The following is a 16990-nucleotide window of genomic DNA, read 5'->3' as shown; positions in this document are numbered from 1 at the left end:
ACTGCGGGCTGTGCAGCCCTGGGGCTTGCGATTCTGTGAAAGACTGTAGTTAAATGTGTCCCTATGTTGTGGAATGTTGCCAGGCTCTTTAGAGGTCCAGAAGAGCTTTGCCGCCCTGTCCTGGCCAGCCACACAACTGCCAGGGTCGGATGGCTCTCTGTCCTGCTGTGGTTCGGTCCGCCAGAGGCACCTCTGTGGCCCCGGTGCCATCTTGTCAGAACTCTGATATTTAATCAAACACCCGATGTCATTTTCATTCAGGCCGAATCGGGATTCGGATGACCCTAGAATGTTCTCTACAGGAATCACATAAAAAGGTTTTGAGACACTGTACACAATCTTAAATGTGGTGTACTTAATTACAATTATACAAGTGTACATTAATATGCAAGTATCAGCAGACAGAGCAGGAGTAGTCCAGTACAGAGCAGTCAGGCTGTGTTGTCTGTTTCCAGTGGAGATCACCCCGGTCTCGCGATGCCAGACTTTGGAGAGCTCCGCCTCCAAATGTCTGGAGACATCTCCATAGAACAGAGCCTAAAATGGACACTACCAATCAGAACCACTGCCTACAGTACATCTCCAATAGCGTGAAGGACCCACCTTACCAGAAATGATGTCCTCCACCTATCTTCGTCCCTAACTGGGGTGGCGAATCAAAACAAACTAAAAATGGTGCTCAGAGAGCACAGACATCCGCCTCTGAATGCATTCTGTGACTTTGTGCACTCCAAAATTAAATGGGTTCTAAATTGGCCCATGTTACACCCCTCCACTGAGTTTCTTGAAAATCAGTCTGGTAGTTTTAGTGTAAACGTGGTCTAAAAAATAAAAGGAGGGTTTGGGAAACTCGTAGACCCGTCCCGTGAATCAGATCCGCTCTAAAATTTAAGAGGTTCTACATTGGCCCATGCTACACCCCTCCACCGAGTTTCATGAAAATGGGTCTGGTAGTTTTTGTGTAATCCTGCTAACAAACTGACAAACCAAGAAACGGTTCATGGATCCGCACTGTGATTTGGATCTGCTCCAAAATGTAATGGATTCTATGTTGGTCCATGCTACACCCCTCCACCAAGTTTCGTGCAAATCAGTCTGGTAGTTTTTGCGTAATCCTGGTAAAAAAAAAAAGAAGAATGGTGGTGAATGGCCAGACGTGTTTGGGTGGTTTGTGGACCCGCCCCGTGATTCAGATCCGCTCCAAAATGTAATGGGTTCTACGTTGGTCCATGCTACACCTTGTTTCCACCTACTTTTACAGCAGCAACGAAACCTGGATGGATGTCTTCAGTCTCTAGTTGAGCGCAGTGTTTAGAGACTGACTCATGAGTCTGAGATCAGCCCTGTGGGCGCTCCCCTGTCAGCGGGGGATCTCCCGGGGCCATGGGGCCAGCCCTGGACCAGGCCTAACACTGTTTGGTGTTATTTTCAGCATGGGCCCCCGCTACCGTTCCCTCCTCCTCACTCCGGGACCATGTAATCTAGGAATTCACTGTGCTGCTATTAGTAGCACACAATAGACACTGTTGCTATGAAAACTAGATAAACAGAGCAGGGGAGGGAGGAGAGGGGTGTGTATGTGTGTGTGCGTGTGTGTGTGTGTGTGTGTGGGTGTGTGTGTGTGTGTGTGTGTGTGTGTGTGTGTGTGTGTGTGTGTGTGTATGCGTGTGAAACATGATCTTCACAATCTATTCACCATCTCGTCATCTCGTCATCATCTCTTCACAATCTACTCCTAATCTCCTCACAATCTCCGCACCATCTCCTCACAATCTCATCACAATCTCCTCACCATGACCCTCACCATCTCCTCTAGCCTGACACTCAGACTGAATTGCCATTTTGTTTCACTCCATTATTCAGTCTGAACAGGCTCCCATTGTTGCCGTTTTCCGAGATGGGCCTCAGCAATAAGACCAGAGCATCATGACATCAAATTGTAGTAGGACAATTTAGTACCTAAATAGGACACACAATACACAAACAGGTACCTCACACACACACAACTTGCCACCCATTTGAACTTGCCACCATTCAGATTCAAAGTTGTTCACTCAAAAAGGGTCAGTCTTCACAATCTCCTCACAATCTCCTCACAATCTCTTCACAATCTCTTCACAATCTCCTCACAGTCTCTTCACAATCTCTTCACTATCTAGAAGAGATTCTTTCCCACAAAGTTGCAAGAATGCACTGCAGTATACAGTGTGTTCCTCATCTGAATAAGTTGATGAATAAGCAGGCTGGGTTTTAAATGTCAGGATGTGCAACAGTGCGCTTGCAGAGTTCTGGCTGGTGAAGCTGTGCGCTACAATTAATTAGCATAATATGTTTATGAGCTTGATGCCATGCCTTCTGTCTGCTATAAAATAGAATCATTCCCTATTATAAATCTGCTGAAGTGTATCTGTAGTGCAATAGGTATGATAGAGCACCACCTCCTGGGATGTCAGAAGAATGCAGCATCATCATCATCAATGCGACATAGTTCATCCGTTTATAACATCAGCTGTTAAGGGAGTAGTAAAGGGAAAATGCATGTTTAGCCCTGTTTTAAGGTTACTTATGATCATATACAATGGTTCAGATCAAAACGTTGACAAAGCTAGCATTTTCGAGAAAGTTGATAATTGCTCTACCACCGTTTTGGTCATATAATGGATGTGGATGGGCATCTTGAAAAATCATTCAAAAACATGTTAAACTCTCGATTTCAAAGACAAGAAGCTCACCGAGGGTGTAATTGGTGTCCGTTGGTGTTCTGACATCAAATTCGCCGCAAAGTATGAATCCTGTAGGGTTTTATTGATCATTTTATGAAATCCATTGACTTGTATTCAAGCGACCGTTGTAGATGTGTAGATCAATCCACAGAGGGGATTCAGGAAGCGGAACTACTTACGGTAGCTATTGTTATTGGCTGTGTCCGAAATGCCTGCTACCTGCTACTTGCTATATAGCAGGCGAGAAGTAGCATGCTATATAGTACCTACTACTCCACAAAAACGATATAGCAGGCGAGAAAAATCTAGCATGCTACTAGAGTCAGGTGACGGGAATGCGTGGGTTACGTCGTTACGCTGAGGCGAAAAGGCGTTCAGTTACCCAGACCTCGAACCTGTGGTTAGTTTATATTCTGGTTATATTCTGTGAAATATATCATTTCGAAAAATTCTTTCTTTATCCAGGCATCTTAGTTTTAACAGTTTCATTATAGCGGAGCAGGTCATATTTGCTCGTATGTGGTATTTATTTTGTTCACAAGTTCGCGATCGTACAGCCAGGCTACAGAGCTCCAGAAACCGTAGCCGTAGGTAGCAGGCACATTTTTGAAGTAGCATGCTACTTCTTGCTGCTATATAGCAAGTAGCAGGCATTTCGGACACGGCCATTGTTTATGTTGCTAGGCTACCTAGTTTGCGGAAGTTTACACACGTATGTGCTGCGACTACATAGTTCTATGCTAAATATTTAAAAAAGCCTTTCCAGATGAACTAGAATCTTACTTTATGGCGAATTATATGTCAGAATGCCAACTAACACCTAGGTGAGTTACTTGTCTTTGAAATCGAGAGTTTAACATATTTTTGAATGATATTTCAAGATGCCCATCCACATCCATTGTATGACCAAAACGGTGGTAGAGCAATTATCAACTTTCTCGAAAATGCTAGCTTTGTCAACATTTTGATCTGAACCATTGTATATGATCATAAGTAACCTTAAAACAGGGCTAAACATGCATTTCCCTTTACTACTCCTTTAAAACAGGACAAATACTGTCAGTCTGTTATGTGATTGTTATGGCAAATGTTGAATATAGCATTTAGATTTTCTGTGTGTGTGTGTGTGTGTGTGTGTGTGTGTGTGTGTGTGTGTGTGTGTGTGTGTGTGTGTGTGTGTGCGTGCGAGCGTGTGTGTGTGTGTGTATGTGTGTGTGCGCTTGCCTGTGTGTGCGTGTGCGAGCGTGTGTGTATGTGTGTTTGTGTATGTGTGTGTGTGTGTGTGTGTGTGTGTGTGTATGTGACAGGTATCCTTCTATAGTTAAGGGGCTGAATGCCCTCCCCCCAGAGGATCGGCTGCTGAAGTTCCTGGTTGACAACTCTTCAGACACGGAGGAGCCGGCTCAGTGTGCCAACTGTGACAGAGAGAGTAGCGAACAGGTAACTCACATACACACAAACGCAGGTACTTCAGAGCACACAAACACATGTACCTCACATACACACAAACGCGAGAAACGTATTTTGATCAGCGGTTGCTGTAAAAAACACTGTTACTGCTATGCTGGACTAGGCCTAGGCTGTCACAATGGCACCAATAAACTGTAGCCTACTGCACAGCGGCACCACCATGGATGTAACGTAGCCTAGATTAAAGCCAAAATCAAACTCTTAGACAAATGCATGCTGGCTGCCCAACGGCAGCATGAAGCCCAATCTCCAAAGACCATGCCTGCTGCATACGCGGCAGATAAAAACTTAAACAAAACACTGTCTTACCTGCTGCCTGCATCAGATAACTCCAAAATAGTCTTTCTCTCGGATTGGAACTGAAAAGGTCCCATTGGGGCATCAATGTCAAGATTATCCAAAATATTACCATGAGCATGAGAGGTGTCAGTCTTATTTTCTGTTGTGCTTAACTCTATCCATGCCGGCGCAGAGTGGAAAATGTTCTCTCGGGCGAAGCAACTGAGATTTGCCTTGGAGTTTAGACATCTAGGCTACTTGCAGCTAACGTTAGGCTATCCATGTTCATTAATTTGTCCCTTTTCCACCGCATTGACACGACTATCTCCATTTGTTGATCCAGCTCTAGACCTGGTCCAGGGCGATATCCTATAGATAATAAATAGATAATTATCTGTAGGATATCGCCCTGGACTAGGTCTAATCCAGCTCGCATTGAATGAGCGACAAAAGTTTATTTCAAACCGCCTTCCAGGAAATCTGAAGCTGGTTGGTTGATGCTGCCTCTAAACATTAGCATTTTGCCCCGCGAGTCAGACAGTAGTCCTATGGTGAGCATCTCTCCTCAGTGCGCGTCTCGCGCGCTGGTTGAGTTGCCGGTGGCGGCAAAATAGTCTCGAGCGCTGGTTGTGCGTTGCCGGTGGCGGCAATCAGGCCCGTGCAAAGTAATGACTGGGCCCCAGAAAAAGTCCAGAGAATTGGACTTTGCAAACCCTTACACTCTCTCTCTCTCTCTCACACACACACACACACACACACACACACACACACACACACACACACACACACACACACACACACACCCTTACAACCAGGTCAACAAAGATCGGCTACACTCAAAACACAATGCTTAGATGTAGAAAGTATATTTTCCTACCTTAAAGCTTCTTCCTCTTTACCTCAGGCTCTTCCCTACTAGCACAGTAGCCTACGTAAAGCCGACGGGACACATTGGTCGTAGTTTGGTAAATTCGGTACCAAATAAAATTTGAAGTCATACAGTTACAGAATTGTAATAATGAGGAGCAATCCTGCATGTCTGTTTTGTGTGTAATTTCTAATTTACAGTTAATATTAACACTAAAGATTTGCAGTGTAGTTAGGCCTAATAAAAATGTATATTGGAACATTTTGACAGAATTCGATTATTGAGAATAGAGAATATTATTTAAAAAAGAAAAGGGCAGGAGTTCTGGGGAGCCTACTGATGTTTTTTTTAACACATCAACAAAGGCCAATCATTTGAGAGCGAGCGAATAAGAGGGCAATATTTAGGCCGAAACAACCAAGCTTTTAGGGACACACTAAATAAACTACAGAGCCATTATATGACAATGGTCAAGCACCACGAAGAGAATGACAAGACGATAAAATATATCCACCCCCTTAGGGCACAGCACACAATAGCCTACTCCCCTACTTCACTAATCAGTGTTTAGGCTAGCTGGGTTCTATCTCAACCAAGTCTGAACGTGATATTGAAAGTCACTAATTCCACTGGTAGGTTATAATTACCATGTATGTAGGCCTACTCTAGTGCTTCTCAGTCCCGTTGTCGCATTCCGCTCGCTCATGCCAGACAACAGTCCTTTGCTGCTCCGTCAAAATAAATCGGTGTCGGCCTATTTGGAGAGGCGCTCATATTTACAAGTGTCAGATAAACATGAAACTTCACTTACTTAAGCAAAAGGGTCTATTTTGAACAAATGCTGGGTTTTGGCGCTACCATTAAATAACTGATTCTGTCCGAGTGAAATTATTTGTCCTATATATTTCCTTTCCTATATGTCTTCTTCTGTGGTGGTGGCGGTGCTTTGAAGCTTCAAAGTGTAACACTTTGTATTCTGTGTATTAACGCACCAAAATGTGTGACCATCGGATTTTGTGACCGGGGGGTCACACATTTCGGTGATCACAGATGTCGGTGTATTAACATGCGGAAATCAGTGACCACCGGATCTGGTCACTGATGGTCAGAGAATTCCGCATAACACCTGGTTGAATCAGGGCGACGCGAAACCTCCGGTTGAAAATACGTCGGTTGCTCTGGGAAGAGGGGTCAGCAGCTGATGACACAGTGGAAGTTTGACACAGTGGAACCCTACCTCGGGGCGACTGGTTGCCCCTTCACTCCGAGGCCCCTGCGGTCGATCGACACGGTCACGGCTCTTCTCTGTCCTGGCCCCGCAGTGGTGGAATGAACTGCCCACTGATGTCAGGACAGCAGAGTCGCTGCCCATCTTTCGTCGCAGGCTAAAAACTCATCTCTTCAAGAAGTACTACAACAATCCTCCCTCCTAAGCACTTATTGTATTGTATTGTATTATATTGTATGCACTGTACTTTGATTGCTATTCTTGCACTTTGCCTTCAGCACTAGATTATGCTCTTATAGCAACATCCTCCTGGTCTTCCTGGATGCAAAGTCCTTTATAATGTCTTTAAAGTCAATCTTCTGAGCCAGTTCGCACTCAATGGAGAGTATTGCCAGGTTATTGAGCCTCTCCTGACTCATTGTGGAGCGCATATAATTCTTTATTATTTTTAATTTGCTGAATGATCTCTCTCCTCCTGCTACATTTACAGGTAGTGTGCAAAATATCCGCAGCGCAATGCAGATGTCACCATAAATGCTCTCCGTTACCTAGCTCTTCTACTTCTTGGCATTTAACGTTACCCTGGCTCTTCTGCACTGATACAAAAAAGTTTGTAAGAACATTTTGTTTATTCGGGTCCAGTGCCCTCGATTGCTCCCTGTGTTTTTTCTCCTTCCTTTTCTGCGATCCGGATTTATGTGTAGGTCCCGGCATAGCTAATTCCTAACAATACAACAAGTTACCTGGCTAGTTAAAGTGGACCAGTAGTTTTTTTTCTCCCGCATAGGGTGAGTTTTGAACAATGCACTTCACACATGACGTTGCACCAAGCCCCCAGGATTCGAAATCTAAAGTGAAGGCCTATTGAACCGCGCCATCTTGGCTAGATTTGTAGTCACTTGGCTATTTCCGGTGACTTTTGACTTGCGCAGTTGAGTTTCTCTGGCCGACGCGCGTCCACGAAAAAGTTCACATTTATCTGAAATGTAGACGCACGTTCCCGGCTCTCCCCGCTTTGATTTAGCAATGAAAACCGGCTTGCATATTAACCTGTTTTTGTCAAATATATCAATTGGAGAAATTATTTTTTGATCCTGGCATCTTAGTTTTAACAGGTTAAATATAATTGAACATGTTTTGTTTGCTAGTAGATGGTATTCATTCCGTTCGCGATAACGTTATTGCAGCCAGGCTCAATTCCTCCAGGGAGCCAGTGACCGGCGAGTTGAAGAGCTTCACTCCCCGCCAGCAGGAGCATTGGCCGCGGCTACCGCATCTCGGATAACCCGCTGAGTTCCTGGCTGCTATTTCACACTCGCCCTTGATCAATCCCAATACCGATCCATGGTAATAATGAATCAATCGTTCAGATCAGATCGGCAGTGCTGCATGCATGTTACAACATCATTGTTAGCTTTATTAACATAACCATAGCCTACATTTATCTCTCTAACGTTAGGCTATCCATCTTACACCAGTCGGCCATTCGATAGCTGGAAGCGGTGAACGCCAACGTTGACTGAAAACACCCAAACTCAGTGTATCGTTTCATCTTCATGCTACACATCAACTCCTTTACATTGTATGTGAATAAATTCCTGTTATTCTAAAAATATCCCATTTCTGTCCATTCCTGGAAAAGGCTAATAATTGCTGTCAAATGATCACTCCAGTTTATCACCGTATCCCACTACCATTTCAACTATGCACAGGAGGTTGTCTTGTGGTCATTTTCATTAAAAAATGATTAGCCTGATCAGTTTGTTGTATGTATTAAGCCCTTTTTGAGCGGTATGCTTGTATTAATAGCTTATAGCTTGCCATACTCACCAACCTTGGGACCTCAGAAATAGGGAGCATTTCCAAACCAAATTGCGGGGGGGGGGGCATTAAAAGCATTACAAATTAGACATTAAAAGCATTAAAACGAAATGTGAAACATTATATATATATATATATATGTGTGTATGGAGCAATTGTTTTTAATGTCCGACTTTTGTCTGTGCTGTTCAGTAAATGTGCATCTGTCCTAATTTATTGTAGCCTATCTATCTACTACACAACCTAGTTCAAATTTATGAGTCTTCCGTGGCGTGATCATTTCCAAACCAAATTGCGGGGGGGGGGGGGCATTAAAAGCATTACAAATTAGACATTAAAAGCATTAAAACGAAATGTGAAACAGCATGACAACATACATATTCCTTGATTATTTGTATGCTGTTTTCTTTCTTTCTTACTTATTATGTTCTCCCCAGTTTTTTTGCCGCTTAACTACTTCTTCATACTTTGTGCTAGAAACTTCATTCAAACTTTAAAATGTTCATGACGTTTAGCTATTAATCGGATGTATTCAGATTTTTTATATTTTTTATAGTTTTGTAGTAATTTAACTTTTAGTAGTAATTTTTGTCCCATTGAAACTGCTTGAAACTGCTTTTGGAATGTTCAGCTGGCACTCCTACAGTTTTGAACGCTCACACACATATTATATATTAAAATGTTCACACAGCTGTGTTGATTCGTACAATATAAGTATCTAAGCGATACTGATTTGATCTGATGTGATTTTCGCTGTATGACGATTTGTTTGGCAACTGCGCTCCCCATTGAAACGTATGGCAACGCTCTCTAACCTTTGAGCTGCTAATTTTGCATTTTTACTCTTTTTCTAACTTGTCGCTATGCCTACAGTTTTAACAGCTCATACACATATTATATATTGAAATGTTCACACAACTGTGCTGATTCGTACAATGCAAGTATCTAAGCTGTGTGACTTATAGTTTTCGCTGTGTGACAATTTGTTCGGCAACTGCGCACCCCATTGAAACGTATGGCGAGTGAGTTAGTGAATTCTGTGTGTTCTATGCTTTGGTGCTGTAGAGCTGTGCTGCTGCGCTGTGGTTGCTATGGGGACAGTTCACAGGAGAGAGCTGGGCTGCATTCAAATTCAGCTAACAGGCGAACGTTCGACTCAAACATGTTTTCTCCAAACGGTCACATTTGAACGGCTTTTAATGAACGTTCCAAATAGTTCGCATAAACGCAACAATCCCCATCTGGGAGCAAATCTCCAGTAAGCCTGGGTCCATTGTGGTCCTCGTTCCGTTACTGGCAAACTACCTCTCCAGACTATTAGCTTCTGTTAGCAAACGTTTGCAGCGAACACAAAGCTAACGGAAAATAGTTCGCTAACTTTCGCAAACGTTCGCTATGTTCGCTGAATTTGAACGCACCCCTGGAAGGTATCTTAAAGGTACACATTGAACTGTGAACCTGACCTTGTGTAGTTTGTGCTGGGGATTGCAATAATGAGGGGGCGGAGTCTCGCCAGCACGCCACAACACACAAACACACTGAACACACCAACACACTGAACACACCAACACACTACGAAAACCAACACACCAACACACTGAACACAGCAACACACTGAGAACATCAACACACTGAACACACCAACACACTGAGAACACCAACACACTGAACACACCAATACACTGAACACATAGAACACACCAAAACACTGAACACACCAACACACTGAACACACCAACACACTAAGAAAACCAACACACCAACACACTGAACACAGCAACACACTGAGAACATCAACACACTGAACACACAAATACACTGAACACACTGAGAACACAAACACACTGAACACACCAATACACTGAACACATAGAACACACCAAAACACTGAACACACCAACACACTGAACACACCAACACACTGAACACAGCAACACACTGAGAACATCAACACACTGAACACACAAATACACTGAACACACATACTGAACACACCAATACACTGAACACATTGAACACACCAAAACACTGAACACAGCAACACACTGAACACACCAACAGTCCACGATGGGCTATGACCTGAGGGGACGGAGTCTCGCCGCCACACCATGGACCTCACAACTCAGCGCTTGAATGGGAGACACACGGTCTTCGCCAGTGGGGGCAGGTGGTTGGCCCGGAGAGGGGTACACTGTTCACGACCGGCTTTGACCTGAAGGGGCGGAGTCTTCCCACCACACCACTATCCACGCCACGGAACCCACAACTAAGCCCCTGAGTAGGCTAGAAACACACGGTCTTCGCTGGTAGGTGCATGGAGATTGCCCGGAGGTCAATGCACTGCCTCTGACTGGCTCTGACCTGAGGGGGCGGAGTCTCGCCACCACGCTACTGTCCATGCCATGGACCCCACAAATCAGCCCCTGAGTGGGTTAGAGACACACGGTCTTCGCCAGTGCATGGAGATTGCCCGGTCCATAGTAGTACTAGCAGTAGTTGTTACATACAGCTGCAGCAGCTATCCCACCTCACATTTTCTCCAGGAAATGTACTTTCTAGTTGGAAAATCAGATGAAGAGACTGGCGGCATATATTTTCAACTTTTGAAAAAGGCCCTTGTTTGTGGATGTTTAGACAGCTAACATTATCTATCTTCATTAATTAGACTTTATTAATTAGACTCAAAGCTAACCAAATACTCAATATAATGCAATAAGGCCTTCTGGTCCACTCCAAATTTGATTTTTAGCATCTATTCGCCAGGAGAAAACACGAGTTGTGGGGTTGTTTTTACACGGTTCTGATGATCGCAGAGAAGACAAGCCAATTCATATAGCGGTCGTTCTAGCTATTAGGCTACCGTTATAGGCTACCTGAAGTTGGCGTTCTCGCCATATACTCATATACACACAAACACAGGTACCTCACATACACACAAACAAAGGTACCTCACATACACACAAACACAGGTGCCTCAAATTCACACAAACACAGGTACCTCACAAACAAAGATACCTCAAATACACACACAAACACACACACAGGTAACTCACATACATATACACACACACAGGTACCTCTCTCTCACACACACACACACACACAGGTACCTCACATACACACAAACACCTCACAACTAGGGTTGTAGTACTCGCGACCAGTCTTGGTCTCAAGACCACTTGGTTTTTACTCGGTCTTGTCTCGGTCTCAGACAAAGAGTTCAAAATACTTTGAATCTGTATTTCATTTCAAGACTGTCAAGACCACAACTGCGTGAATATCACTCTGTCTGCCTGTGCATTGTCTAAATTATTTGTTGTCTTATTTATGTAAAACATCCTGCTTCAAACCAATAACTTCAATTTGAGGAGTGCCTTTATGGTTTGCATGTTCCACATTTTATCATAAGTGTGTCATGCTGTCCCACAATACTAGCGTCATGTCCAGGGGTTGTACTTGTACATCAAGCTGCCTCACGCTACAGAAACAGGAGATAGGCTCCTGCCCTATGGGCCACTAGGCCCGAGAAACATTGGTGCCATGCTGTGTGGGACTCGTACTGGTCTGGTCCTGGTCTTGACTTGGTTTCGCACAGCGTTGGTCTTGGTCTTGTCTCGGTCTCAACCCCTCAAAGTCTTGGTCTTGTCTCGGTCTCGATAAACTCTGGTCTTGGTCATGACTTGGTCTCGGTTTAGGTGGTCTTGACTACAACACTACCAGGAGGTACCTCACAACACACAGATACCTCACATAGCCTACTTTACACACAAACAAATACCTCACATACTGTACACAAACAAATACCTCACATACACAAACAGATACTGTACCTCACATAGACAAACGGATACCTCACATAGACACAAACAGATACCTCACATACTGTACACAAAAACAGATACCTCACATACTGTACACAAAAACAGATACCTCACATACACAGTTACAGTACCTCACATAGACACAAACAAACACCTCACAACACACAAACAGATACATCATAACATAAACAGATACCTCATACACAGATACCTCACATACACAAACAGAATATGAATATCAGAATGTTCCTGTATGTGCACTTGTACATGTACATGTATGTGCTTGCGTGTGCTGCTGTACCATTTGTGTGTTCTGTGTGTGTGTTCAGGACACGGGGGCGATGTACTACTGCAACACGTGTAGCCAGCCCCTGTGTGGAGCCTGCAGGGACTGCACACACCAGGCCAGGATGTTTGCCCACCATGAGATCGTGTCACTGGCCAAACGCACCAAGGACGGCCACAGGAAGTGCTGTGAGTGTACCACCTGTGCTGGGTTCTAACCACAGAAAGGGCTACTGTAAGTGTTAATAAGTCCCTGGTCATTATCATTGTGATACTGATGGACCGCAGCCTCCTACCGGAGGGGAGTGGTTCTAGGAGTTTGAGACTCACCAAGTTGAGAAGCAGTGGTGTGACCACAGAGTCTGTCTCCAAACTGTGTGAGGACGTTTTGAGGTGTGAACCAATGATGTTACCTCTGTCTGTCTCCACAGCTCTCCACGAGGAGGCCTACATCATGTTCTCCACAGAGAAGAAGTCGATGCTCTGCATCAAGTGTTTCAGAGACATGCAAGTGTGAGTGAACACACACACGCACACACTCACTCACACACACATGCACACACACACAAACTCTCTCACACACACACACACTCGCACACAGACACACACACTCACACATGCACACACATACACACGCACACACACTCACATATGCACACACACACACGCGCGCACACACAAACTCTCTCACACACACACACACACTCGCACACAGACACACACACTCACACATGCACACACATACACACGCACACACACTCACATATGCACACACACACACGCGCGCACACACACACACACACACACAGACACACACACACACACACACACACACAGAAATGCTATCCACCCGACACAGAAAGACTGGAAGAACACGCTCATGTAAATAATATTTTTATTTATAAAGCACTTCAATCTCACAACAATCTCAAAGGGCTGAAAGTACATTTCTATGTATTCGGTGAGTATATTGAAATTCCATCTTGACTGAAGTTAAATGGAATTGCTGCTGACGGCGCTCATATTCATGTTGAATTCCACAGGGATAACCGGACTCACTGCATCGACATCGAGACAGCACACATGCAGGGCTGTGAGATCCTGGACCAGGCTGTGATGGTGAGAGAAGCTAATGGGATCCTCACGAATAGATAAATAAATGTTATTCGAGTTAACCCATGTGTGAATGGTTCGAGAGAGTGCCCCATACGCGACCATGGCCTTGGCGTTCCTTCTTCTCCCTGCTCCTGTGTGTGTGTGTGTGTGTGTCACACACCTGCTGGTGTGCTGCCTGTTATTTGCTGTGTGAACAGAGCGAGTGTCTGCCCTGCAGGCGGTGAAGGAGCTGCAGACATCGGCTCGCGAGGCGATAGTCCTGCTCAAGGCCATGGTGGGGGAGGTGTGTGTCAACGTGGAGGAAGAGGAGACCGCCATCTGCTCCCTGTTCAACAGCATGCAGGTCGAAGACTGTTCTCATTACATTACATTACATTATAGTCATTAAGCGGACGCTTTTATCCAAAGTAGTAGTAAGTGTACTGCTACTGGCCGGAACTCACAAGAGATCTCCTTTCTAAACAAGTGACCAAGAGCATAATCTAGTGCTAAAGCCAAAGTGCAAGAGTAGCAAAATATAAATACAATAAATGCTTAAGAGGGAGGATCCTGGCTGTACTTCTTGATAATGTGAGTTTTGAACCATTGGCATGCTCCAGATATAATTAATCTGAAATAATTACTCCAAAAATAATTCATTTAGTTCATCAATATAATGGGGTTATGGGCTCTGTGAAAGACTGCCATTCGCTGTGTATTTATGTACATGATTCTGTTATGATCCTTCGCCACTAGGTGTCGCTCTTGTCTTGATTGTGAAAGCACTGCTGGTAGCTGCAGTAGACCAGCACCCAATGAAAATACAGTTGGAGCCAATCCCATTGGAACCGTTTCAGGGAAACTGTTAAGTCAGGTCCTATACTGAAATAAAGACTGTGGTTCAAATCAAATCAAATCAAACTTTATTTGTTTAGCGCATTTCATTCACAGAGGCAACACAATGCGTTTTACAAAGTGCAAAAGGGGGATGAACATAGGTCATTTTCCAGAGGGAAGAAAAAATACAATTCACCCATGGGCCGAAAAAAAATTAGCAGTAAAAATTCTTCCCTGACCTCTCTCAACGAGACCATCAAGCAAGCTCCTGGAAAATGTTTGTCTATTGGATAAGAACATTTATAGAGCAATAAACATGGGCTTAAATACTTCCTAGGAGAGACATGACTATCAGTAGAGCAGATAAATAGTTACAGATGTTGCCTACATGGTAGGGCATTATATGTTAGCTATCCCTGTAGTCTATAATATGATATTTGAGTGAATCATATAATAAAGCACTTAGCAGACAGGCACATACTGTAGAGAATGTACCTGTAAGTAAACTGGTCGTGAATGGAGTGACGGATGAACGTACCCGTGTCTCTGCTGTGTTGTCTTCCCGCAGGAGAGGCTGGCGGAGAGGAAGAAGGTTCTCCTCAAGGCAGCACAGAGGTACGGAGGAGCGCTGCTGTGACACGGGTCTGTGGTGGTCAGTGGTGGACGGACAGTGCCTGACTTGGGCAAGGAGCTCACCACAAAGCTGAGTCCCGCGGAGCCCCCGGCACACCTAAATATAAACAGTTACCGGTGAATACCAGCACCGCTTTCAGTCCATGTCAAGCACTGGCTGTAGACAATATAACTAATGGGAGTTGTGTAGTGATTATGCACGTTACAGGTGTCAACTTCCTCCTTCGCTTGGTCACGCTGCGGGTTCGATCTCGGGTCCTCTGACTTGCCAACGCACCTTACCACCTCTTATAAACACCGCTTGTCAGCCATGCCAGCGAATAGCGGTTGGACGGCGTGGGTAGGCGGTACTGCATCAGGCTAATGCTCCACTAGTGTGGAAATAACAAACATTAATTGAGAAAAATGGAGATGTTGAAATGCGTGTGCATTGAAAAATAGATTGGGGCCGGGATAAAAATGGAAGGGAAATGAAAGATAGAACGATCAATTATCAAGTGATTTGATTAATTTAAAGCCGATTTGATTAAACCAGCTGTGGTATGAAAACGGAGCTATATAATTTCCCGCATCATGCATCATTCATAACACAAAATTGCCATTTATCATTTAAGGAAAGTGTCCTCAAGGGCGGAAGTAACAAAAATGAAATGATAAAAATGGAGGTAATGAAAAACTTGATTTGACATTTTATTTGAAACAGTGTTGCTCTCATAATCAACTGGGCTGTGTTGTCTTCTGTCTACCATTCATCACTCACAATACCCAAATGACATTTATTGTTCACAGCAAGCAATTTTTGTTACTTCTGCCAAAAATGTCAATCAGAAACCACGCCCACTGACTAACGGATCGAGTTTTTGGTTCTCGACTTGCAGGCCACGTTGCGCTGCTCTGCTCAGGAGCTGAAATTAAAGCTGCATTAATTGATTTTATACACATTGTCAACATTAATTAAAACCACCTGATATCAGATTGTTTCATTGAGCCATAACGTCCTAATGGCGTCCTACTTCAATGACTCACCCCTACTGGTCGCCTGGCTGTTGTTATTCCAGCATGTATGCCAGTGTTGTCCATAGCCGGCCTGTGACTTTGCTCTGCCCCCCATGCCTTATATGGCTCTGGCCGTTCGCCTAAGTCATTTGTTTGTAAACAAGTCCCTTACTGCCATCTAGTGGTAAAATAAAATCCATGAATGTAGCTTTAAGGCAGCCAACGATCAGTTAGTCAGTGGGTGTGGTTTTTGATTGGCATTGTGGGCGGAAGTAACACAATTGACTTGCCGTAAGCGCTACTGTAAATGTCGGTATTGTATGTAGGTATTGTGAATGATCAATGGCAGACAGCAGAGAGAATGTAGTCATAGAAGACCACAGTGAGGTTGCCATGGCAGTCCCTTCCTCCTCTCTCTGTCATCAAAATCAAATTAATCAAATTCAAGGATGTTTATTTGTCATTATGTAGATATGCTGAAGTGCTCACAGTGCATGTACTGTACCTGTTTATTTAGACCGATGACCAAAGACATGGTACATGTATATATATATATTATATTATACGACAGAGAGAGCAGCACTTTGTATAGTTCTATGGCCGTGGTTCATGGGGGAGATGTGATGATGATGGGAGTGTGTGTGTGTGTGTGTGTGTGTGTGTGTGTGTGTGTGTGTGTGTGTGTGTGTGTGTGTGTGACAGCTTACATGCCTGGAGCCAGTTCACCACCACAGCAGAGCAGAAGGCCACACACTGTGTGTGCGTGTGTGTGTGTGTGTGTGTGTGTGTGTGTGTGTGTGTGTGTGTGTGTGTGTGTGTGCATGCGTACCGTGTGTGCATGCATGCATGCATGTAGTTGGGCATGCATGTGTGTGTGTTTGTGTGTATGTATGTGTGAGAGAGAGAGAGAGAGTATCAGGTTGCATTCTGTAGG

At 44.2% G+C, this 16990-nt stretch overlaps 1 protein-coding gene across 1 annotated transcript in view; it reads left to right on the top strand.

The window, feature by feature from the left end:
- The window catches only part of rnf207a (ring finger protein 207a), a gene marked incomplete at its 3' end in the record, with an annotated part of 28723 nt that overhangs the window by 4301 nt on the left and 7432 nt on the right, over positions 1 to 16990 (top strand). The window contains exons 3-8 of the mRNA XM_084441318.1: positions 4031 to 4163; positions 12540 to 12684; positions 12927 to 13008; positions 13539 to 13614; positions 13829 to 13954; positions 14996 to 15042. Coding sequence (XP_084297444.1) covers positions 4031 to 4163; positions 12540 to 12684; positions 12927 to 13008; positions 13539 to 13614; positions 13829 to 13954; positions 14996 to 15042 — 609 coding nt within the window. The remainder of the gene's footprint in view (positions 1 to 4030; positions 4164 to 12539; positions 12685 to 12926; positions 13009 to 13538; positions 13615 to 13828; positions 13955 to 14995; positions 15043 to 16990) is intronic.

This window comes from Borostomias antarcticus (assembly GCF_949987555.1).
Source record: "Borostomias antarcticus genome assembly, chromosome: 7".
Lineage (NCBI taxonomy): Eukaryota > Metazoa > Chordata > Actinopteri > Stomiiformes > Stomiidae > Borostomias > Borostomias antarcticus.
This window is presented reverse-complemented; position numbering and strand designations above follow the sequence as displayed.